The sequence below is a fragment of the Chanodichthys erythropterus genome, chromosome 7, assembly GCF_024489055.1.
Source record: "Chanodichthys erythropterus isolate Z2021 chromosome 7, ASM2448905v1, whole genome shotgun sequence".
Classification (NCBI taxonomy): Eukaryota; Metazoa; Chordata; class Actinopteri; order Cypriniformes; family Xenocyprididae; genus Chanodichthys; species Chanodichthys erythropterus.
This window is the reverse complement of record NC_090227.1, coordinates 7,868,971-7,893,536: the sequence shown is the minus strand read 5'-3', so window position 1 is coordinate 7,893,536 and position 24,566 is coordinate 7,868,971. Positions and strand designations below refer to the sequence as shown.

General features: G+C 38.3%; 1 protein-coding gene across 1 annotated transcript in view; it reads right to left on the bottom strand.

The window, feature by feature from the left end:
- Positions 1-24,566, bottom strand: part of cntn5 (contactin 5) — a 204,115-nt gene that overhangs the window by 92,120 nt on the left and 87,429 nt on the right. The window contains exons 6-7 of the mRNA XM_067388973.1: positions 23,574-23,676; positions 11,442-11,623 (exon numbers count right to left, since the gene is read on the bottom strand). Coding sequence (XP_067245074.1) covers positions 11,442-11,623; positions 23,574-23,676 — 285 coding nt within the window. The remainder of the gene's footprint in view (positions 1-11,441; positions 11,624-23,573; positions 23,677-24,566) is intronic.

Sequence of the window (24,566 nt, the reverse complement as noted above, 5' to 3'; positions counted from 1 at the left end):
GGCTGCTAAAATGTTATAATTGATAATACATTTGTGAACTGACTTTTATGTTTAATAAAAAAAGTCCTAATATCCAACTGTTGCTCCAACTGTTCCTACACTATAAAACTTTGTTAACATGAAACGCAGCTGCAGTTTGTAGGTAGCCTGTGTCGCATTGTCCTTTTGCAGAATGAATATGTATGAGAGGAACAGTGGGGAGTGTTTTCATTAGGAATGATGAGCAGCAAAGTTCTGAAAGCAGTGGACCTTTAGTACCCAGCATGCACGGAAAAGACTTTGCATTTCATTTGAGCAAAAATAAACTACCAGTCAAAAGTTTAAACACACTTACTTATTCCTTAACATTTTTATTTTCCATATTTTAGAATAATAATAGTCATTAAAACTATGAAACCACATATCTGGAAGCATATTAATTATTTATGGAAGAAATCCCTAATTCTAAATTATAATTTTTAGTGTGAAATGTAACAATATTTTGGGTTATGCTATGAATGTACATGAATTGACAATGTGATTGATACTGTACCTCAAATCAAGTGGCTTTTTAAGGAGATATGTATCATTACTTTTTGAAGCAATCACTTAAGATTTAGACCTTGTGGTTATAGAAATAATCTCATAAACTTACATTAAAGTAGTAATCATATGCTAACATGCTAAAAAAAAACAAAAAAAACACTCTAGCTGTGTCTCATTTTGAAGGCTGAATCCTCCAGAGGTCGCATTCGAAGGTTGCATATGTCAATTCCTGCATCTGACCAGAGGATGGCACTCTCAGCCGAATCTTCAATTCATCCATTTTCCAAACCGCTGGTCCATTGTGGCTACAGCGTAATATCACACAGGTATAAAATGCTTTTTAATTGATTATTAAATTGTTTAATTAAGGTTTATACATTGTTTCCATGACAGAGCATGTTTACTAGTTTTCTTTCAATCCCTCAAGTGAACTAAATTAGTGGACGAGTCAGTAAATTCGCCCAGAATTCGTTCAGTAGCGATTAAAAATGAATAAATAAATTAAAAAAATTCGCCAACACATGGCAGCAGGTCATCTTACTCTCAGTGAGGTATCTAGCTGCTTTGTATAATTTACAAATCATGTTGTGTCCATTTTCTCGAAGTTGAGCGAAATAGAGAAAGTGATAGAGAAAAGGTGCAGGTAACCTCTGGCAAAGACATGGGCTCCTTGAGTTACAGCTCTTGGACATGGTGATAAAACTTACTGCCTTCCTCCATCCACACCACCATTCCTCACTCCAGATCCACAGGCGGGACAATAACGGCAGGCCGCAGCCTCGAGGAGGATGCACACCCTTGCCCGTCAATGGGTTCTGACTCATTGCGCACCCAGGTCACATACCGATCCGTGGTGACATATTCACACGAGCTGCGACAGACGGCTAACCCGCTCTGAGAGAAAACCTCGCTGAAGGCAAGCCTTCAATCACTCTGTCAAGAAAAAAGGGCTTGCAGACTGAATTGGGTGTATGCAAATTGTATGAGTAGACGTGTGTCTGGAATACAGTTTGCAGGTAAGGCAGGCAGTAGCTGTGCACCTTCATCCAAGAGCATTTTGAAGTTTGACAGTGGATTGGTCAAAAGAAAAAAAAAAAAAAAAAAGTAAAAGTAAAAAAAAAAAGAAAATTATTATAAAATGATTTTTAATAGCAAACTGTAACGAAGCGGGAAACAGGTTCGCATCCAAATGCAGCTTTTATTAGATAAGAGCGTAGTCATACAGTCCAGGTCAAAACAGGGGCAGACAGGAACAGCAAGGGACAGGCAGAATCGTGGTCACAGTACAGGCAGAAGTCAAGGCAGGCAGATATCATTCACAGTCCAGGTAACAATATACAGGCCAAAGGTATGCAGCAGAGAATCGTAACGGATAACAGAGAGGATCAGTGGCAGACAGACAGACAGGCAGGCAGACAGACAGACAGGCAGGCAGACAGACAGACAGACAGACAGACAGGCTAATAACGCTCAGAGTTGTACACAAGGTGAAACAAGACTTCGCAATGATGCGTGGTGAATGAGAGTCTTTTATAGTCCGGTAAATGTGCTGAAGCTGGGTGTGGTGATTAGTGATTAGTGTGGAGTGTGTGCAGGTGAATGGCAGGGAGGATTATGGGAATTGGAGTCCGGGAAGTGACAGGAATCGTGACACAAACAGTGTACAGTGAAATATACTGAATTTTTGTAACATTTTTCTTTCACCAATATAGTCAAAGTTTCTTGCACCAAAGGACTTTTCCTGCTGATCCCCACATACCAGTAATTCCGAATGTCATTCATCATGACAGACAAGCTCAATACCTAACAGGTGATGATGCGGGTGGTCATATGTTAATTTTACTCATGGTTGTGATGTCATAATTTCTGAATGGCCAGTTTTTTTTTTTTTTTTTTTTTTTTTGCGTTTCAGTTTCCATTAAGGGTCTGTATGAACCATCCAGAACCAAGCCTAAAATCAAAGAACTTATACTGACAAGAAGTGAAACTCAATAGAATGTTCCATTGCAACACCAGCGCCCAGTAGCATCCCTTCACTTCCTCCATTTTGGGGTGAAAGTGACTCGGCAGTCCGCTAGTTTCTATGGCAATATCAGCTGCTTTGTTAAAAAAAAAAAAAAAGAAAGAAAAAAAAAAAAAAAGAAAAGTAGTACATTAAAGCTAAATGATGACAACACAGAATAAAATACTATCAGTGATCATCAAATCCTTTTAACAGTTTATTTTACACACTTTGTGTTTAAGTCTTCCACTTTTTTCACAAAACATTTGCTCTCTAGAAACCCAGTCAGTTTGGGTTAAAATTATTCGAAGTTCAAGTATTAGCATTATAAACACTGAATTAATACCAACATATGAAATTAAATTAAAAATTTGGGAATGTTGGACAATAAATATATAACAGAATAAAACAACTTTTGCAGTGTTGTCTTATATTAATGCCTGTTAAAGTTATGTAAACAAAAAAACACAGCCACTGTGTCCAAAAATGGGAGCTACGGGATAACAGACACCACAATGCATCATGTTCTAAAAGGTCATTATTGTAGAGTGATCCAGGGGATTAAAATGTATATATTTCAGACCTAGTGGAGTAATTTACTATTATTACTAGGTTTAAACACTTGCAAGTCTGTATAATTCATAAACACAACTTCATTCTTTGTAAATCTCAGTGTAGCATTAGCCCGTTAGCCACAGAGCATATAGCCTCAAACTCACACAGAATCAAATGTAAACATCCAAATAAATACTATACTCACAGGAATCGATGCATGCAAGCAGCATGAATGATGAACATCTTGTAATATCCATTTGAGGGTTACATTAGCTGTGTGAACTTTGTTTATGCACTGTATAACTGCACTTATAGTCGAGAGCTCGACTTGGGTAAAGTTGGTTTCATATTCGCACATTCGGACATCCGTATTCAATAGCCTTGTTAATCACACTACATTGGACATTCAGTGGACATTCACAAGTAAATATGCCATTAAAACAATACTTGCCTATTTTGATCGACTGCGAAAAATGTTGTAAGTTGACAATCGTTGGTTGTCAATATCATGTTGCTGCTTAAAATTCGCAAACATTAATTTATTGCACATTTATTGGAAAGTCTGAATTTATCAGAAGTCTGAATGTGCGAATATAAAACCAACTTTACCCAAGTGAGAGCTCAGGAGGGCAGGGAGCGAGATATTTAAAGGGGCCGCAGCCTGAATCAGTGCATAGTTAATGATGCCCCAAAATAGGCAGCTAAAAAAATTAATTAAAAAAAGCTATGGGGTATTTTGAGCTGAAACTTCACAGACACATTCAGGGGACACCTTAGACTTATATTACATCTTTTGAAAAGACGTTCTACGGCACATTTAATCCCCTGGATCATGCTACAAACATGATGATCTTAAATGTATTAATTATTAATTTATTAATTTACTATTAATAGTAAATATGTAAAGTTGCATAAAATGGAAATACTCAATGAAGTAGGCTAACTACGTTACCTTATATGTGTACGTTAATGGTTGGATTCCACAACTGATAACATAAAACATATATAGGCTAAGACAATACAACATTTACTGTAGGTGTCATAAAATGTACTGAATTTAAGAAATTTTCTATTGCGTTTCTGATTTGGCTGTGAGATTTGCCGATTTGGGGTGCGCAAGATGTGATGGATTCTATTGTCCAGTTGGCATTTTCATCCAAAAATGGCTGCCGCGCTACCAAAGCGCCACCTAGTGGCTGTTACCCAAAAAGCATCAGCATTTTGCCTCTTGGGTTCTGTATGCTTTGCTAAAATGATGCCTAATTAGCTATATGGCTATATTGGTTAGCACTATTTTACAGCCCAGGTGATGTCACATGAAAGGGAAGTTCCCTTTCGTGGGAACTATCGACGCTGCGTGACAACGCATTGGGAACCTTCTGCGTGATGTCGTCACTGAAGCACTCATGTATCTAACCAATCGCGTAGCGAGACGTCAGAGACGGGTGACGTCACGGACCAGGAAACTATAAAGCACACCCGGATGCAGAGCACGGTAGCTTCTGTGTCTTCAGCAAGCGCTCTATGTTATCGTGTGTCTTATTTGGTGTTGTTTGTCTTATTTCATATAAACAAGTCACGATATCTTTGTCTGAGGACAAGAGTATCTCACACCAATCCATATATATATATATATATATATATATATATATATATAAAAAAGACACGTATTATGGCGAGAAACAGCAGTTGAATGGGAGTTGAGTAAGCCTGGGCAGCTCTCGAGGGAGCCGTCTGTGTGCACTATAAAAAAAAAAAAAAAAGAAACTCGCTCTCAGAATACTGTGTTCCAGTGTTCCCCGCGGATCGCGGAAAAGAAGCCATTTGTGGGGTTCACAAATGGATCTGACAGAGGGGTTAGAGACGGGCGTTGCCCTTTCTCTGCCCTTACCTGCCAGGTTTAGTGCCGTCTCCCAGGTGGAAGCACGCTCTGCGGTTTCTTCCCCGGGTTGAGGCACCGGTATTTCACATGCCAGCTCTGAGGAGGTGGATATTGTGATATCGATCTGAGGACTCGCCACCTCACACACATCGTGTTAGGGAGTGGAGCATGCACGTCAGTTCAAAAATAAAGCAGCTGACGGTTCATTCATAAAAATGTCCCGGAGCGGAAATGAACTAGCGGGAGTTTTTATCTCCACTCCTGTTGGCTTTATTCTCGAGGGAATAAAAGTCTAACACGAGGCTTAGATCTCGCGTTTGCCGAGGCAGCGCGTGGATTAAGCCTGCAATAAGGAATATATAGCTCGAATCTCGCGTTTGCCGAGGCAGCGCGTAGATTAAGTGTGCAACAAAAAATATACGGCTCGCTCGGATCTTGCGTTTGCCAAGGCTGCGCATAGATTGCGTGCACGTAGTATATATTGTATATAATGTTTATACATAATATATATATCTGGAGGGAACTGAGCAGACGGGAGTTTCCCTTTCTCTCTTTCCCTATAATACCTTGCAAACTATTACGAGCTATAATTCTCTTTGTATTCTAATATATTCAGCCTGTCATTTTTGACTGTTTTGGGCTGCATTTAATTTAAGGATTAAATTAAATATTGAATACATTCAATTCTGAGGAATTTAAAGGAAAAGGGTGTCACCACCCTTGCTCCCCCGCAGAAAGCTTGGGGACCGGGACAGGTGACACAGCGGAAGTCCTTGTGAAGTAGGACAGATCTGCGGACTGTTATTACCACCAAGAAGGCTTCAAAGAGGTCCTGACATCTGTGGGCCAGGATCCATGAGGGCAGCCCCCTCCGGAGGGGGTCCTGTGTTAGAATATCTGACACCCGTCCCCCTTTGGCGCCCTCAGGGGGCCGTTATGCTAACCCTGCCACCCAGTGTGCGTCAGGGCACAACGGTCTCCACCGACTCTCCGAGGAGAGCCGGTTATGACTTGATTCGTCTGTTTTCTGCTGGTGCGCCGCTCCAGAACGTTGAATCGAGTGCTCAAAAACACCAGAGGTCAGTCTCGAGAGACTGGTTCCCTTAGTAGATTTTATGGTAGAATGGAAACTTCTACCGAATATATCAAAATGGATGCTGCTCTGTACCACATGAAAAGGCTCGGGCTGAGGCTCAATGCCAAAAAAAAAAAAAAAAAAAAGAGTGTGCTAGTTCCGGCTCAGACTACCACTTATCTAGGTGTAGTTTGGGACTCCACCATGATGCAGGCACATTTGTTTCCTGCTCGTGTGAGTTCCATTCTCGCAGCCGTGAAAGGGGTGAAGTTAGGCCAGTCACTCACTGTAAAACAGTTCCAGAAACTGTTGGGTCTTATGGCAGCTGCGTCCAACGTCATACCTTTTTGGCCTTCTGCACATATGACTCTTACAGTGGTGACTCAGGACCAGGGGATTTTCTCCGAGGGGAAATCCTTTTCGCATGATCAAAAGTCGCGCGGCAATGCCTTCGTGCTCTGGCCATGTGGAAAGATCCCTGGTTCCTGTCCCAGGTACCCGTGCTGGGGATTTCTGGTCGTCATGTAATGCTTACGACAGATGCCTCCCTCACGGGCTGGGGGGCGATCATGAGTGGTCGCTCAGCTCAGGGTCTATGGGAGGTCCTGGAAGGTGTCAGACAAGTTCTTGACACCTAAAACTATCTTTCTCCTGGCCGTCTCTTCTTTGAAGAGAATTGGTGATTTAAAAGCGCTGTCAGCAGTTTGCACCTGGTATGGTGAAAGCCTTTCTGCATACCAGGCCGGCACATAAATCGGTTGGAGATGATGGTGGTGTTTCTAGCATTAAAACACTTTCTCCCAGACCAGAGAGGCCATCACGTGTTGGTCCGCACGGACAACACGGCAGTGGTCTTATATATAAACCATCAGGGGGGTCTGCGGTCTTGCCAACTTTACTACTTGGCCCGTCGGATCCTCCGATGGTCCCTAGGGAAGCTGCTCTCTCTGAAGCCAGCTTTCATCCTGGGGTATAAAGGGAGCAGACGCCCTGTCGAGGCAGGGGCCGAGGCCCGGGGAGTGGAGACTCCACCCAGAAGTGGTGGATCTCCTATGGAAAAATTTCGGTCGAGCGGAAGTCGACCTATTTGCTTTGGGAGAGTCAACCCAGTGACCACTCTGGTACTCCCGAACACATCCAGCACCTCTGGGTCTGGATACCATGGTACAGACGTGGCCGAAGCTAAGTCTGTATGCATTTCCCCCGATCACCTTGCTCCCGGGAGTTCTGGAGAAAGTACACCGGGAAGGGGTCAGCCTAATACTGGTAGCCCCCTTCTGGCCAACCAGAGTATGGTTCTCGGACCTAGTGTCCTTACTAGACGGCTCCCCAATGGAGCTTTCCCTTAGACAGGACCTTCTGTCGCAAGCGGGCGGCTCGATAATACATCCCCGCCCAGAACTGTGGAAGCTATGGGCCTAGCCTCTGAGGGGGCCAGGCTCATAGATGCTGGTCTTCCAACTGAGGTTGTGGAGACCATCCTTAACTCCAGAGCTCCCGCCACGAGGAAGCTTTATTCCTATAAACGGAATTTATTTTCTGCTTGGTGCAGACAGAATAATATGGACTCTGTCCACCCTCCTATCAGCTTGAAGGTTTACGTTGCGGCTATCTCAGCCTTTCATGCTTCTCTTGAGGGTGGCTTCTCGGTGGGTCGAGACCCCCTCGTTACTCGCTTCCTCTGTGGCACACTGAGGTTGAGGCCAGCCTGGGACCTGGCTGTGGTATTACAAGGGTTAGCTGAGGCTCCCTTCGAACCACTCTCACTTTAAAACAGTTTCAGAGACTGTTGGGTCTGATGGCAGCTGCGTCCAACGTGATTACTATTGGCCTTCTGCACATGAGACCCTTACAGTGGTGGCACAGGACCAAGGGGTTTTCCCTGAGGGGAAACCCTTTTCGCATGATCGAAGTCACGCAGCGATGCCTTCGTGCTCGGGTCATGTGGAAAAAGCCTTGATTCCTGTCCCAGGGACCCATGCTGCCGCCACGAGGAAGTTGCATGCCTACAAATGGAATTTGTTTTCTACCTGGTGTAGAAACAATAATACGGACCCTGTCCTTTCTTCTATTAGCTGTGTGCTAAAATTCCTCCAGGAAAAATTCTCGGAGGGCCTATCTCACTCAACCTTGAAGGTTTACATTGCAGCAATTTCAGCATAACATGCTCCTCTTGAGGGGAATATCTCGGTAGGTCGAGACCCCCTCGTCACATGCTTCCTCCGTGGCACATTGAGGTTGAGGCCTCCAGTGCGCACAAGGGTTCCGGCCTGGGACTTGGCCGTGGTCTTACAGGGGTTAGCTGAGGCTCCCTTTGAACCACTAGAGGAGGTTCCTGAGAGGTTCCTCACTCTTAAAACAATTCTTTTTTTGGCTATCACTTCTCTGAAGCGGATAGGAGACTTACAAGCACTTTCTGTTGCTCCTTCTTTTCTTGAATTTGCTCCGGGAATGGTGAAAGCATTCCCGTATCCTAGACCGGGTTATGTCCCAAAGGTCCCTACCAATGTCCCAGGCCCCATTGTGCTTCAGGCCTTCTATCCTCCTCCATTTGAATCTGCGGATCAGGAAAAATGTAATCTGCTGTGCCCAGTAAGGGCTTTGGATGCTTATGTCCACAGAGCTGCCCTGTGGCGTAAGTCAGATCAATTGTTTGTCTGTTATTGGTCCCCTAAAAAAAGGCGGCCCAGCATCGAAGCAGAGAATGAGCAAGTGGGTGGTCGAGGCCATCTCACTTGCCTATGAAGCGGCCGGACAGCCTTCTCCTTTGAATGTTCGCACCCATTCAACTAGGGGTATGGCGGCATCAAAAGCTTTGATGTCAGGAGTTTCCATGGGTGATATATGTGATGCAGCTGGATGGTCATACCAGCACACATTTATTAAGTATTATAACTTTGATATCGGCTCCACCCTAGGGTCCTCCGGGTTGTCAAGATAACTTTGACAAGTGTTTGAGCTACGGCTCAGTTGGGATTGCGTTCCCAATGCGTTGTCACGCAGCGTCGATAGTTCCCACGAAAGGGAACGTCTCGGGTTACAGATGAGTAGGGAACGAGACGCTGCGTCTCTTGCCGTACCCCTGCACACTTGTGAGTGCTTGCTTCAGACTTATCCAGAAGCTACCGTGCTCTGCATCCGGGTGTGCTTTATAGTTTCCTGGTCCGTGACGTCACCCGTCTCTGACGTCTCGCTACGCGATTGGTTAGATACATGAGTGCTTCAGTGACGACATCACGCAGAAGGTTCCCAATGCGTTGTCACGCAGCGTCTCGTTCCCTACTCAGGGAACCAGGGTTACATCTGTAACCCGAGACGTTTTTTCCAATGGCCAAGTTGTTACATTTTAACAAAAGATTACGAAGGCAAACTTTTTTTTTTTTCATTGGAATAAAATCTACTGATAATTTGTTCATGATAAGATAAGGGACATGTATTACAATAGTAAATATGGTCAAACAGACTAAAAGACTAAAATCTTAAAATCTTAAATTTAAACATTTGCTGACTTTCAAGTCGTTCCGAATACAGAAAACTCACAGAGAGACATGCATTTTGTTTCTAGGAGACATATGACAAATGAAAACAATACAGTATGTATTCTGAAATCAATTCAAAATATCACACGTTTGATATCCTAAAACTGGATGCAAGCATAATCTGAAGCTAAAGTCTGTGGCCATCATAAACTATAATCTGACTGCCCAAAATCTGCAGGTTGGCTCTGACAAACTTACCTTAGAAAAATTGTTCCAAAAGTTCTCACAACAACATTGTTCCTCTGTGTCATTATCGTTATAGCTCTGGTGTGGATCTACTATTCTCATAGAATTAGAATGACTATTAAAACATTACAGTTATCATTATAGTTATTGTTCTCGGTGTGAACGTGCCTTAACAGTTCTCCTTTGAAATACTTTAAGATTCATGAAGAGTGGCAGGACTGTTCATCACACACTGGTACTGAACTACTGACAACGTAGAGAACACAATAAAAGTATATTTGGACATTGTTGCGACGGATAAGACAAACAGCTGTTGTTTTGTCATGCTTTGTTCATCCAGACTGTGTGATGAATCATAGATCCCAGTGACAGTCATAAACCTCTTAAAACCAGGTTTTCATAAAATCACTAGGACACTGCATTCATCTTGTGGCCCGCTGATACACTTACTTTTATGACATAGCACACTTCATCTAAGTCACAAACCCTATTGAACGGATAAGGAGAGAGGAGTCTGGGAAAGATGAATGGAGGTCCCAGATCCCCGTATTAGGGACCCATCAAAGCTACAGTGGGTCAGGGGAAATATGTGGGTCAAAAACTATAGCATTTTCAGCTACGCAAGCAAGAATAATCATAAAATAGCCCCTAAAATTTAATTGGACAAAAGTCTTCTGAGGACGGAGCCATTTTGTCCCTGCAAAACTTTGACAAAAATGTAAGCTGGCCAACTTTGCTTAAATTTATACCTTCTGTCATAAAGGCCAGTCAGAATTATGCCAAAGAGACAGAGAGAGTATGCCCAGAGGAATAATTTATGAAGGAATCTAATCAGGAAAGGACCCAACGGATCCTGTTCCCACACTACTGCGGCACATTACTTCAAACCCTTTTTTTTTTACAAATAATGCTTATAAAATCAGATTTTTACATTTACAGGAGACAATACGAGCAGTGCTCATACACACAAAACTAGGGTGTTCTTGGCAGTTGCAAGAGCATTGGATGTGGATGAAAGTTACAATAGAAGTAAAACCCTCAAGTTTCCATCATATGCTCATCTCTAGATATGGTTAAGGTCCAACCTGATTTCATGGGAAAACCTAACTATGTAACAAAGTGGCGATTTCGCATGAATTCGCACAATGTAAATTAAACGAAAATTTTTAGAAAAAAGTTAGCATGAAGGTCCACCCCTAAACATACCCATCACTGGGGCGTAAGTAGGTCGTACAAAAAACGTACACATGAGATTGTACGAATTCATTCAATTATCCACCAATTCGTCAAAATGTAAAATAGCTACAAATTGACATGAGATTGTGTTACAAGGTCCCTTCTTCAACGTAAGTCCTTGCAGTTTTTCATCCACCAGGCATAAATCATTATTCCACTCACAATCAGAAAGCATAAACACATCTCTCCTAAACAAGCCACATGATTTGAGGAATCATTCATGTCTGTAGGACAATCCTTGGTTTTCACCACAATCCCCTTCTTGCTCATTTAAATCTATTCATTTAGCAGATTCTTTTACAAATGTGCGATTACAACAATCCTGCTCATTTTATTTCTCTTATTATATTGCAAACATAAACCATAAAGAACTTTCATTGTTAATGATTTTATTGCAGTGTTTTTTTTTTTTTTTTTTTTTAGAAGCAGAGCTGTACTCACTGTAGACCTGGAGATGTCCTCTGAAGGCGGTGCCTCCTCTGGTGTTCTCAGCTTTACACTCATAACTCCCAGAATCCTCTAGCTGGATGTTGGGGATCTCAAGAACAGCCTGTGATTTGCGCAGACGGGCTTTTTTGGGGATGTTCCCACTCATCTTTCTCCAGGTGATAGTAGGGACAGGGCTGTGAGAACATAAAAAAATATAACAAATATCTAAAGAGGAAAATGTCTTTTTTTTTGATACTGAAATAGTTTCTCCTATCCTAGCTCAATATGCAGAAAACACGATGTAAAAACTGTTTGTATAAAAGCAAGTTTGTTTGAGAATCTCAACCAAACCAACTTAGAAATATTGGCTCAATCAATAGCATGAATTAATGACAGGACTAATCTTTCTCTGTCCAACTGCAGATGGGGGGAGTGTTCAGAAAACCTTTTTGAAAACCTGTCAGGTATTATTTTTGCAATAGAGTGCAACAGTGGAAGCTATTTTTATTTATTTATTTATTTTTTATTTATTTATTTATTTATTTTATTTTTTGTGGCCTTGGTTGGTATTTGTAGTTTTCATTTCTACACTGGGAAAAAAAAAAAGAAGTTCTAAGCCAGTGAGTGCCAAAGAGTTCTAAGGTTTGAGATGAATCACAACATTACAACCTTTGATTTAAAGCAAAACAGTTTTTGAAACTCAGAAAAAAGGTACAATTCACAACCTGATCTCACAGAAAAATATGAGGTGGCAATTTCATATGAATTTGTAACTTAAATAATTGCATGGTTGCAAGTTAAAAATTCTAATTTATTGTATTAATTAAACATTTTAAGTTGCAAACATTATTATTTTTTTTTTAGTTCTGTTGACATAATAATGTTTACATTAACTTAATAGCATCTGTAATTTAAACTCAAATTTCTAAAAAAAAAAAAACATAGGTTGTAGTAACTTAATTAAATTGTCTTGATAATGTCAAAAATTAGGCAGTGGATTTCTAGTTCACAGCATGCTTTGCATAGGGACTGGATAAGGAGAATAAATGTTGAAATTAAGTGTTAATTTATTTGTGTTTTTGTGAAGGTAAAGACCTGTTAGTGTTTAAAGGATTAGTTCACTTTTATATGAAAATTAGCCCAAGCTTTACTCACCCTCAATCCATCATAGGTGTATATGACTTTCTTGTTTCTGATGAACACAATCGTAGAAATACACATTTATAAAGCTACAATCTAACAACAATCTAGCAACAATCTACGATTGTGTTCGTCAGAAACAAGAAAGTGATATAAACCTAGGATGGCTTGAGTAAATCTTGGGGTAATAAAGGCTTTCTGAAGGTCACTTTCTTCAGCTCATAAGCATACCAAATGAGTATGAGCTAAGTAAAGTGTCTTCATCCACATCCATCCATCATAAACATATTCCACACGGCTCCAGAGGGTTGATAAAGGCCTTCTGAAGCGAAGCAATCTTATATTATAAGTAAAATATCTAGCTTCCACCAGACCGCCTTACATATTCCCTATGCAACTTATGTAACTAACGCGACGGCAGTTCTGTTTTTTGCGTAATTCGAATATGGAAGGCGGTCTGGCAGAAGCTAGATATTTTACTTCATAACTTGTTAAATATGGATATTTTTTTTTCTACACAAATGCATCACTTCGCTTCAGAAGGCCTTTATTAACCCTCTGGAGCCGTGTGGAATATGTTTATGAAGGATAGATGTGGATGGAGACACTTTCTTCAGCTCATGCTTGTTTGGTAACGCATAGTGCCGTTATAAAGCTTGGATGCATCAAGATATTTATTAATATTTCTCAGATTGTCTTCGTCAGAAACAAGAAAGTCATATACACCTAGGTTGGCTTGAGGGTGTGTAAAGCTTGGGGTAATTTTCATATGAAAGTGAACTAATCATTTAATGCGGATATGTTTGACATTTAAGAGTATCTGTAATGTTGAAGTTTTTGTGGTTACCATTGTGCTGAAGAGTAGATACATGAACATAGACTCTATAAGCATTAACTGCGCTAATGCCAGTGTCAAGTAATATTTTACTTGTTCATTAAATATACATGTTAAATAAGTTATGCTAGTATGGAAGTAAAATAATGCCAAATGTTTTTGAAATAAAAAGCTTGTTGAATTGCACTATTTGAAAAAAATATGCATTACATTAGCTGTACTTGCATTTAGATGCACTGTATTTTTAAGGCTTGCATTTTTATGGGCTGAAATTCAACATGGTCGTATATTTAAGCTGTGAATATTTCAATTAAAAATATTTCACACACATTTTCATTATTAAAAATTCAATAATTCATATTCACCTTTTAGATTTCACTTCCAAAATATTCATTCATGTTTAAAAATACAACCTATAAAATTCAACTAGCAATTTTCAGTCCATTTTATTTCGCTTTACAAATTCGCTTCCACAAATTCAGTGGCTCAAATTCGGCAGAAAATTCAACATTTCACATCCGGGAACTGCAGGAAGAGCAGTAGAGTGCCGATGCATCATCTCTATCTGCTGTTAGTCTTCTTCACCAGCAGGTGCCGCTAGCGGCTGTTTAAGACGAGATCACGGCTAGTAAGTCATCATTCATTCATAAAAACAGATTTACAGAAATGGAGCAAGCGGTAAGTGAATGTGTGATGATTATCAGGGCCAGTATAAATGCAGAAAAGCTGATAAAGACAGAAAAGCTGCATTTATGTTTAATTCAGTGTATTTACGCTTACTTTCCCAGTGTAGCTACAGCTTTCTCTCCAGTGAACAAGATAACGTTATTGCCCGATGCTGGTGTATAGATCAAACGTTAAATCTGAGATAGACATATATTTCTCTCTGTTGTTTAGTTTCCTTAACTTTATATCGCAGCGCTGTGTTGTAATACTAGGGCTTCCCTCATCCGTCATAGCTGCCATCAGGACATATAAACTCTTAACACAGCTTAATGGACTCGTACAGTGATATAAAAGACCAAACTCGCACCTCATTTGTGATGTAGGTTAGACTATATAGGCTCCAAGAAAGCAGATACTGGCATTAAGTTGATTTGACGCTGAACGTTTGATTATGATATTCGCAAATTTAGGGACTGTCTCTAAAGTTACAACATTATGTATTCACGTTTCTACCTTCAATAGCATTTAAAGAGAATGACTTAGTCACAAAACCAACTCTAAAGTGTTTATCTAGCTGTCAGGTATAATGCAAACCTTTTAGATTTTTGATGTTTATTAAAATAAAAGGTAACACTTTATATTAAATAGTTGATATGAACGAACAATGAACTGCACTTCTACAGCACTTACTAATCTTTGTTAAAGTTAATTCCAGCATTTACTAATACATTATTAAAATCAAGAGTTGTATTTGTCAACTTTAGTTAATGCACAGTGAAGTAACATGAACAATGAACTGCTGTATTTTTATTAACGTTAACAAAGATTAACAAATACAACAACAAATGTGTTGCTCATGGATAGTTCACATTAGTTAATACATTATGAACCTTACTGTAAAGTGTTTCCAAATAAACTGTCAAGTAATATGTAAAGATTGCTATGTATTTCACTACTGTATTGGATCATACAAAAAAATGCCATAATTTAAAGCTCAATAGCATTTGATGAGAATGATTTACAATCACCAAAACTACCTGTGAAGTGTTCATCTATAGGTGCCAGGTCGAAGAGTGATGCACCCTTCTCTCTCTCTCTCTCTCTCTCTCTCTCTCTCTCTCACACACACACACACACACACACACACACACACACACACACACACACACACACACACACACACATATTCAAACACACTCAACTCAAAGTACATGCACATATACTTTTTCTTTTTTTTACACATTCATCACACAATTAGTTCTACTTAGTTAATTTTATTTCTAAATTTAATTTAATTTATTTGTATAAGCAGGATAATCTATGATCAGGTAAAATAAAAAATGAACAAAGTAAAAAAAAAATTGTGTGATGAACGTGTAAAAAAAAAAAAAAAGAAATAGTATATATGCATGTACTTTGAGTGGGGTGTGTTTGAATATGTATATGTGCATGTGTGTCTACAAGAGTTTGGTAGAAGGTAGAAACGTGAATACAGAATGTCGTAACTTTAGAGACGGTCCCTAAATTTGCGAATATCATAATCAAACGTTCAGCGTCAAATCAACTTTATGTCAGTATCTGCTTTCTTGGAGCCTATATAGTCTAACCTACATCACAAATGAGGTGCGAGTTTGGTCTTTTATATCACTGTACGAGTCCATTAAGCTGTGTTAAGAGTTTATATGTCCTGATGGCAGCTATGACGGATGAGGGAAGCCCTAGTATTACAACACAGCGCTGCGATACAAAGTTAAGGAAACTAAACAACAGAGAGAAATATATGTCTATCTCAGATTTAACGTTTGATCTGTACACCAGCATCGGGCAATAACGTTATCTTGTTCACTGTAGAGAAAACTGTAGCTACACAGGGAAAGTAAGCGTAAAGACACTGAATTAAACATAAATGCAGCTTTTCTGTCTTTATCAGCTTTTCTGCATTTATACTGGCCCTGATAATCATCACACATTCACTTACCGCTTGCTCTAATTCTGTAAATCCGTTTTTATGAATGAATGACTTACTAGCGTTGCTTTGGTCTTCCTAAACAGCCGCTAGCGGCACCTGCTGGTGAAGAAGACTAACAGCAGATAGAGATGATGCATCGGCACTCTACTGCTCTTCCTGCAGTTCCCGGATGTGAAATGTTGAATTTTCTGCCGAATTTGAGCCACTGAATTTGTGGAAGCGAATTTGTAAAGTGAAATAAAATGGACTGAAAATTGCTAGTCGAATTTTATAGGTTGTATTTTTAAACAGAATAAATATCTTGGAAGTGAAATTTGAAATGTGAATATGAATTATTTAATTTTTGATAATGAAAATGTGTGTGAAATATTTTTAATTGAAATATTCACAGCTTAAATATACGACTGTGTTGAATTTCATCCCATAAAAATGCAAGCCTTAAAAATACAGTGCATCTAAATGCAAGTACAGCTAATGTAATGCATATTTTTTTTCAGTTAGAGCAATTCAACAAGCTTTTTATTTCAAAAACATTTGGCATTAATTTACTTCCATATGCTAGCATGTGCTATGATACCTGTTGTTTTAAACTGAAATAGATAAAATTAGCCTAATTGGTTCCAGGGCTAAAACTCTGGTAGTTGGAACAACTTTTTTTTTTTTTGGAGTAATCAACTTAAAAATGTGTGTTTATGCTACTGTAACCGGTTGACGTATGGGTTGGGGACTACAACTCCCAATAGTCTTTGGGACAATTTTAAGAATTGTGTCATTACGTAGTTGGCGTGCTATAAATAGACGCACGAAAGTACTGCGCGTCCTCGTTTCATTCATTCACTCGGAAATAAGCGTGAACTTGCATCAGGTCACCTTTATGTGATTTTTGAACGTGGGGCATAAGGCAGTCGTATGTATTTGTTTTATCAAGAAGTCCTTGTGTGTTGATGGTGATTGGCTTGGTGATGCAGCCTTCAGAGTGTTGAATGAGTGAGAGCGAATTAGGTTCCTTTTAAAGAAGAACCGTGTGGTTGATGTATTCCTTTTTTTTCTTTAATCCAGTTAATTTAAAGGACTAGCACGACTATTGTTACTATTTGATTTCTTCTATTTTGGTGAATTACCCTCATTTTTCTTTGGATGTTGTGTATTTATATTATTGTATGCTTTCAATTGATACTGTTTTCTTTTTCTTTTTAGTTTTTCATCTTCCATGGCAGCTGCAGGGTCTCCTCCAAGGGTGTGACTGGCACTGGTGAGGTGGTGGGCATTCTTCTGTGGTTCCTGGTGATTTATTTATCCTTTTGAGTGCCGTGGATTTTTGTACTGCATTTGGAGTGTGCATTGCAAGTAGTGGCTATATTTTCCTACACACGTATAGTTGTGCCCTGATTGGAGCCCTGTGGTTTGTCATAAATTTGTTTTGTTTTTGTTTCTTTCTCCTTGCTGAATGATGTGTACTCGTGTTTTAAACATCTAATTGTTTTTATACAAAATTTGGTATTTATTATTGTGAATAAAAGCTTGTACAAGCAATACATTCTTACTACAGCCTGTGGCCAGTTATTCACCCACTTGTGGTGGGTTACACTACAAATTATTATCATCTTTATATCAATAAAGTATATATATATATATATATATATATATATATATATATATATATATATATATATATATATATATATATATATATATATATATATATATCCTGTACACAGTACTGTGCAAAAGTCTTAGGCACGTCAGTATTTTCATCCCCAAAAAATGTTTTAAGCCAGTTATTTATATATTTTGCTGTAGTGTGTCAATAGGAAATATCCGTTCACATTTCCAAACATTCATTTTGCCATTAATTGTAATAATCCAGTGAGATTTTTGAATATACAATAAGACTGATAACAGTCGGTGCTCCACACAGAGATCTGATCTCACCATCATCGAATCCGTCTGTGATTACATGAAGAAACATAAGAAACTGAGACAAATCAAATCCGGAATAACTGTGGCCGTGTCTCCAAGAGATTTTAAGAAACCTGCCTCCAAAGCTACCTGAAAAATTATGCCCAAGTGTACCTGGACAAGAGCTGTTTTAAATGCAAAGGTTGGTCACACAAACTATTGTTTCACACAAAATACTCTTCACAGTACCGTATCTTTGCAGGCAGGTTTCTTCAAGCATCTTAGAGACACGGCCACAGTTCTCCTCGATTTAGTTTGTCTCAGTTTCATCTGTTTCTTCATGTAATCACAGACGGATTCGATGATGGTGAGATCAGATCTCTATGTGGAGCACCGGCTGTTGTCAGACTCCTTGTGTATTCAAAAATCTCACTGGATTATTACAATTAATGGCAAAATGAATGTTTGTAAATGTGAACGGATATTTCCTATTGACACACTACAGCAAAAGATAAAAATAACTGGCTTAAAATCTTTTTTGGGGGGTGAAAATACTGACGTGCCTAAGACTTTAGCACTGTACTGTATATATATATATATATATATATATATATATATATATATAATATTATATATTATTATTATTATTATTATATATATTATATACTTTTTTCCCCCCTAAATATTAAAGTAGTATAATTTACACTGTAGCGGAAGTGATTTGATTCATTCGCAATACTACATGGGAGTGGACATCACTGCTGAGTCGCAAACAATTCCAATGTATTGGCAAGGTTTGAAAGGAAACAGCAACATCTCTGAATGGTTGATGAGCTCTTCAGGAAGTAGAGTATTTCCTTGGCTTTTTGGCTTTTACACACAATTTATAAAAAAAAAAAAAAAAAAAAAAAAGTTGAAATCAATGTGACTTGAGGCATAAATCATCACATAACAACCTTACGAAACCCAACTTTTGCGTCTGGCAATGCTAGCAGTGCAAAAAGTATTTACTTCATCTTAAAAAAGCACTTTCTAAAAGCAATTCTTTTATCTCTGGCCAAAACGTGTATCTGCGCTAATTTGTAGAGCTGATAACGTGGTCTTTTTTGAAAGTACGAACAGGACAATCTGATATGGCAGCACTCTGTAAGTGGCTGTGTACTGGGTAACACAATAAACGTCTAGATAGCTGTGCAGATAAGCAGTATTTGTACACTGCCATCCATCCCTATTTGTGGCTGCAGCGGGCGTGTGATATGACCTCCTAGGTGTGCCGCCCGCGCGTAGATAACCCGCTCTATCAGACACAATCAGCACTGCTACATAGTGACAGCTCCATTTCACAGCTTTCCAACGATGGAAATGTGACGCCGAGGAAAACCCCAGCACCGACATCAATCATCCACAGGCCCAACGATAAAAACGTCACATTTCTGAGTCCTTCTGTCCCTCTACATCCGCTTAAATTGTACAAGGACATTTATCCACACAGGATAAAGTTTCTGACCTGTCAGTTTAAATCATGATGGGTCTGTGATAAAACTTGCAGGGTTGTAGAACAAACGTTTTGTCTGCAGTGATTGAATCTTAAAGTGTCACTTTAGAGATCAAGTGCATTGGTAGGTGTGGATAATATTTGATAATATGTGAATAACATCATACAGCAGTAATGATTGAGAGATGTACAAATAACCATTCCCTGAAAGCCTGTATCAAAGATGATACAGTATGCTTTATATGGTTAATATTTATTATCTCCACAATGTTGTATGACTTACTGACCCCAAACTTTGAATGGTAGAGTATACAAAAACCTAACCTTAAAATAAATTAAATAATTTGAAATAATGTAATTATTATTTTCCAACTAAAACGTGCCAAAATTACACTCCAATAAATTCTTATGACTAAAAATTGAAGTATATTACTAATCATATTGTTTGCATAACCCTGAAAATGTTAGAGAGCAAATCATTTGAATAGAAGATTTCATAACAAAATATGTGACCATTATTTCTTAAGTGATGTGAGAACCTTCCAGAAAGGTTATACAGTACCTTCAACAAAATGCCAGCATGCATGAAAGCGGCCCCTTTTGTAGCCCCGGTAACATTTTCGGCACCAGACCCATTCACCATTATAAGCTGGCAGTTTGCCTTTGAAAGTGTACGGTACAATGCCGCCTCTGAAAAGCATCCCTGCAGACATTTCGGGCAGACCGCCCGCGCTATTGACAATATACGCTCTAGCCTTTTCCCCGCACACAATGTCAAGCCCTCAGTCGCCCTGACTCTTAGGTTGTCATACATACTGACTGACAGCGTGAGGCTAAAAGTAATTCTTAGTTCAGTTTGGTTCATTATAAAGAGTGGCATTTTCTAATAACATGCACTGATAAATATTTTATTTGTGGGTAAGGTAGACAAGGCCTAAAGTTCACTGAAGGATTCACTATCAGACCTAAATGAGCTGCGAGTGAAGGAAAAGACCATTGGTGAGATCTCAGTGATTTCTTCATTCGCTGAGCAGCGAGTTAAGAGTCTGTAAAGTTTAATTGTACTGAGAGAGAGAAGCCACCAAGAATACATAGATTAATGTCTAGGTTTAAGTAATGACTTATTATTCTAATGTGGATAATTAATTGTAAACGGCATTTCCTCACAAAGGGGTCCTTGAAGACACTGTAAACAATTATTGGGCCCTTAGAGCAGTTTGGCTTAGAAGGTGTTTGCGCTTGATAGGCTTTGCATTTGAATTATTCATTACAAATAACAAACGCAAACAGAATTACAGCACGATGACACTGGATTATGTATTTAAAATGCAGAAATGCATTCCATTTATGCAAAATGCCATATCGGTTCTGTTAAGCTCCAATCTGAGGATCCCAAAGAAAGTGCTACTGAATGTAACCTGACAATGATGAATAAAAATAAAGCAGAAAATAAACACAAAGCTAAAATTAATAAACAAAATATCAAATGAGTGAATAAATGAGTGAGTGAATTTCTGAATGAGTGAATGACTGAAGCAATGAGTGAATTAATGAGAGAGTAGATGAGTGAGTGAGTGAGTGAGTGAGTGAGTGAGTGAGTGAGTGAGTGAATGGGTGAGTGAGTGAGTGAGTGAGTGAGTGAGTGAGTGAATGAATGAATGATTGAATAAATTAATTAATAATTTGTGTTAAAGAATTAAGTGCTAATAAATCATGTAACTTCTCTTTACATTATATAATGATATATTTTTAATTTCAGCCTTTTTATTGTTTATAAGACAGTCAAAACAGAACAGCAAGTAATGGGGGAAAGGGAATAATGTGACACGTCAAGACAAGAAAGAATCAAAAACCTATTGTTTCATTTTACATCTAAGAAACTGATTTCCTTATGTGAAATGTTTAGCTTGAAAAGTGTGCCTAGTACTATCTTTTTTATCAAATTAAATATCTCTTGGGTTGATATTTTCCTGGGTTGATGTGTGCATCTATCTCTACAATATCTAAGTAGTATCTCAATATCTGTTTTATTTTCTTATTTAATTGCAGAAAAAAAAAAAGGTGTTGGCAACACCTTATAAAAACTGCACACTATGAAGCATTAGTTAAGCATTAGTAAACTATCAATTCATCATTTATAAAGCATTAATAGACATCAATAAGCAGTTTATAAATACACCTATAAATGTTTTGTTCTTGATTTATAAGCATATCTATAATGTGTTTAATAACTGTATTTTCATACTTTATGAATGATCAATTTATCATATCTAAATCTGAAGTATTACATTATTTACAAACCAGAGTTGTCAGTGGTTCATAAGATCATTTAGGAAATGTAAGTAAATTACTATTTAAACATACATTTATGCATCTTATTATTTAGACATATAGTAATAGTTACTCAGTGTGGTAATAAATGCTTTATTAATACATATTCCTACTGTAATTCGTGATTAATTAAGGTAGTTATAAAACATTTAGAAGTTGTCAGCTAACTATTTTTGTGAGCTCATCTAAAGTGAGGACTATTTATGCCACGTAAAGCTTTGCAAAAGAGATTTAAAGGCTCAGGTATATTCTGCACTGCTGTTCTGAGGTCGTTTTGATATTGTGAAATATTTTATTACATTATCATTGTTTTATAAAAACATTATTTGTTGTATTTTGACACTCCTGCTGGCACTGGTAATTTTTTATTAAGCAATGTTTACACTTTACAGAAATTTATTTTTATATCAGATTGCATATAGGCTTAGTTTCATTTTACTGCACATTTATGTTTTCTTTTATTTTCTGTGAAATAGCAGAGGTTTATTTTTTTTTTTAATTTTTAATCAAGTTACCCGTTGTAGAGTTTAATTTTTTCCCCCTTTATTAAAAGCTTTACAAGGCATCAATAGTCCTCACTTTAGATGAGCTCGCAAAAATAGTTAACTGAACACTACAAAATGTTTTATAACAACCTGAATTAATCATGAATTACAGTAGGAATATGTGTTAATAAAGCATTTATTAACACACTGAGCAACTATTACTATATGTCTAAATAATAAGATGCATACATGTACATTTAAATTGTTTATTAATCATTTACTTACACTTTATAAATGATCTTATGAACCACTGACAACTCCTAAATAACTGGTTTGTAAATAAAGTAATGCATAATTTAAAAATGATAAATTGATCATTAATAAAGTATGAACATACAAATATTAAACACATTATATGCTTATAAATCAAGAACAAAGCATTGATAGGTGTATTTATAAACTGCTTATTAATGTCTATTTATGCTTTATAAATGATTAATTAACTATTTCCTAATGCTTAACTAATGCTTTATAGCGTGTTACCAAATCATTTTAAAGGAATATAAGGTTAGCATGTCAGATAGCCAGCTTTATATACAGTAGCACTCATATATTTGCTTTTAGCTAAAAACAACCCCAAGTTATGCCAGATATTTCTGCTCAGTAAAACACTGGCCATGGCAAGGTACATCTTAAGTATGTATGGGGAAAAGCCTCCTCAGTCCATCATTTACAGGCAATGCGCTGCTCTGACTGAATGTCAGAGTGCTTTTCTGCCTTCCGGCTGTAGGCCTATATTGGACACTTTCATTTCTCACAGTGCAATCCTTGACCATATGTGAAAAGAGCAGATATTAAAAGCATCCTCCAAACAATGGCATGTACAGACTCTCAAATCGCTCTCCTCCCTCATGACCCCTGGCCTGCAACCTCTGCCGCACGTTCAAACTATTACGACAATATACAGCTCCCAGGGGCCGAATCCTGGCGCTGTTTCTACACCAATCACAGTGAAATTGCCACTATATCAGTTATGGCGCAGAGTTCAATACTTCTGGAGAGCTCATTTAACAGCAAAGCTGAGTAAAAATAGCTATCCCATCTCTTCTCTGGAGGACGCATTCTGCTCTCTACTCTGAAAAGAAAGTGGTTTGACTGGTTAAATTGGTCGTAATTATGATTATTAATGATTGCAACAGCAAAAGAGGTGTTTCAAGGGGGCGGCGGTGAATGTTCTGTCTTTGTGCAACAGAAAGGCACCTTCAGGTGGCACACGTCGGGAAGCAGTTTGGGTGGGGGTGGGGGATTATGCCAGTGTACTTACTTCCCAAGGGCAAAGCACTCCAGCCTCACTGTGACGCCTTTGGCTGCCAGCACCGTCTGGGGAAAATGCGCTTCAATTTTGGGCTCATACTCCCCCATCACACCTAAAAAAAAAAAGAAGAAAAATAAAAAAAAGATACACAAAGTTAAGTCTACATATAGACTACACCATATATGATGTCACAACACTAAATGGGAGCTAAGCATTTAGAAGTCTTGATGCACATATTTAAATGACACACTACAAAAAGTGTACACTTTGCTTGCGATGGAAAAGTACATACTTTTGTTCTAAACCCCAGTGGGAAAAATCTCCCTGCATCCCAATGTGCACACTATCCACCCTATCTGCCCTAAATAGTACTGAAAATTACTAATGTAACATATTATTTAGGATGGATAGTATGCATACTGGGACGCAGGCTCTGACTTTCCAAGTTCAGGGTGTTTCAGTCATGACGGAAACTAATTGGCATTCATTATCAGGTTTTCATTGTCAGTGTTTACTCTACAAGTTAGCTTCTTGGTTTACTGCTGATGAAGTATAGCAATAAAGTTTACCAGAAAATATGACTCATTTAGCTGGTTTATGAGGTGACAGGTTACATTTTACCGTAATTCTCTGTGGCAGCATAATGTTTTGAAAAATGCAGGAACCTGTTTGTGTTTGCATGTAAGCGTTAGCATCCAGCTAAAACCATTACCTTAAAATTCAATAACCTAGAGCTCATATAAGGAATGTTAGCCATCTTGCTAACTTATGTCAGATTTTTACTGCATGTGATACTTCAGTGTGCAAAACAGTGTGTATGCCAGTAGTACCGACAAAATATGCAGAATCATACAAACCAATTCCAAAAAAGTTGGGACACTGTACAAATTGTGAATAAAAAAAAAGGAATGCAATAATTTACAAATCTCATAAACTTATATTTTATTCACAGTAGAATATAGATAATATATCAAATGTTGAAAGTGAGACAATTTGAAATGT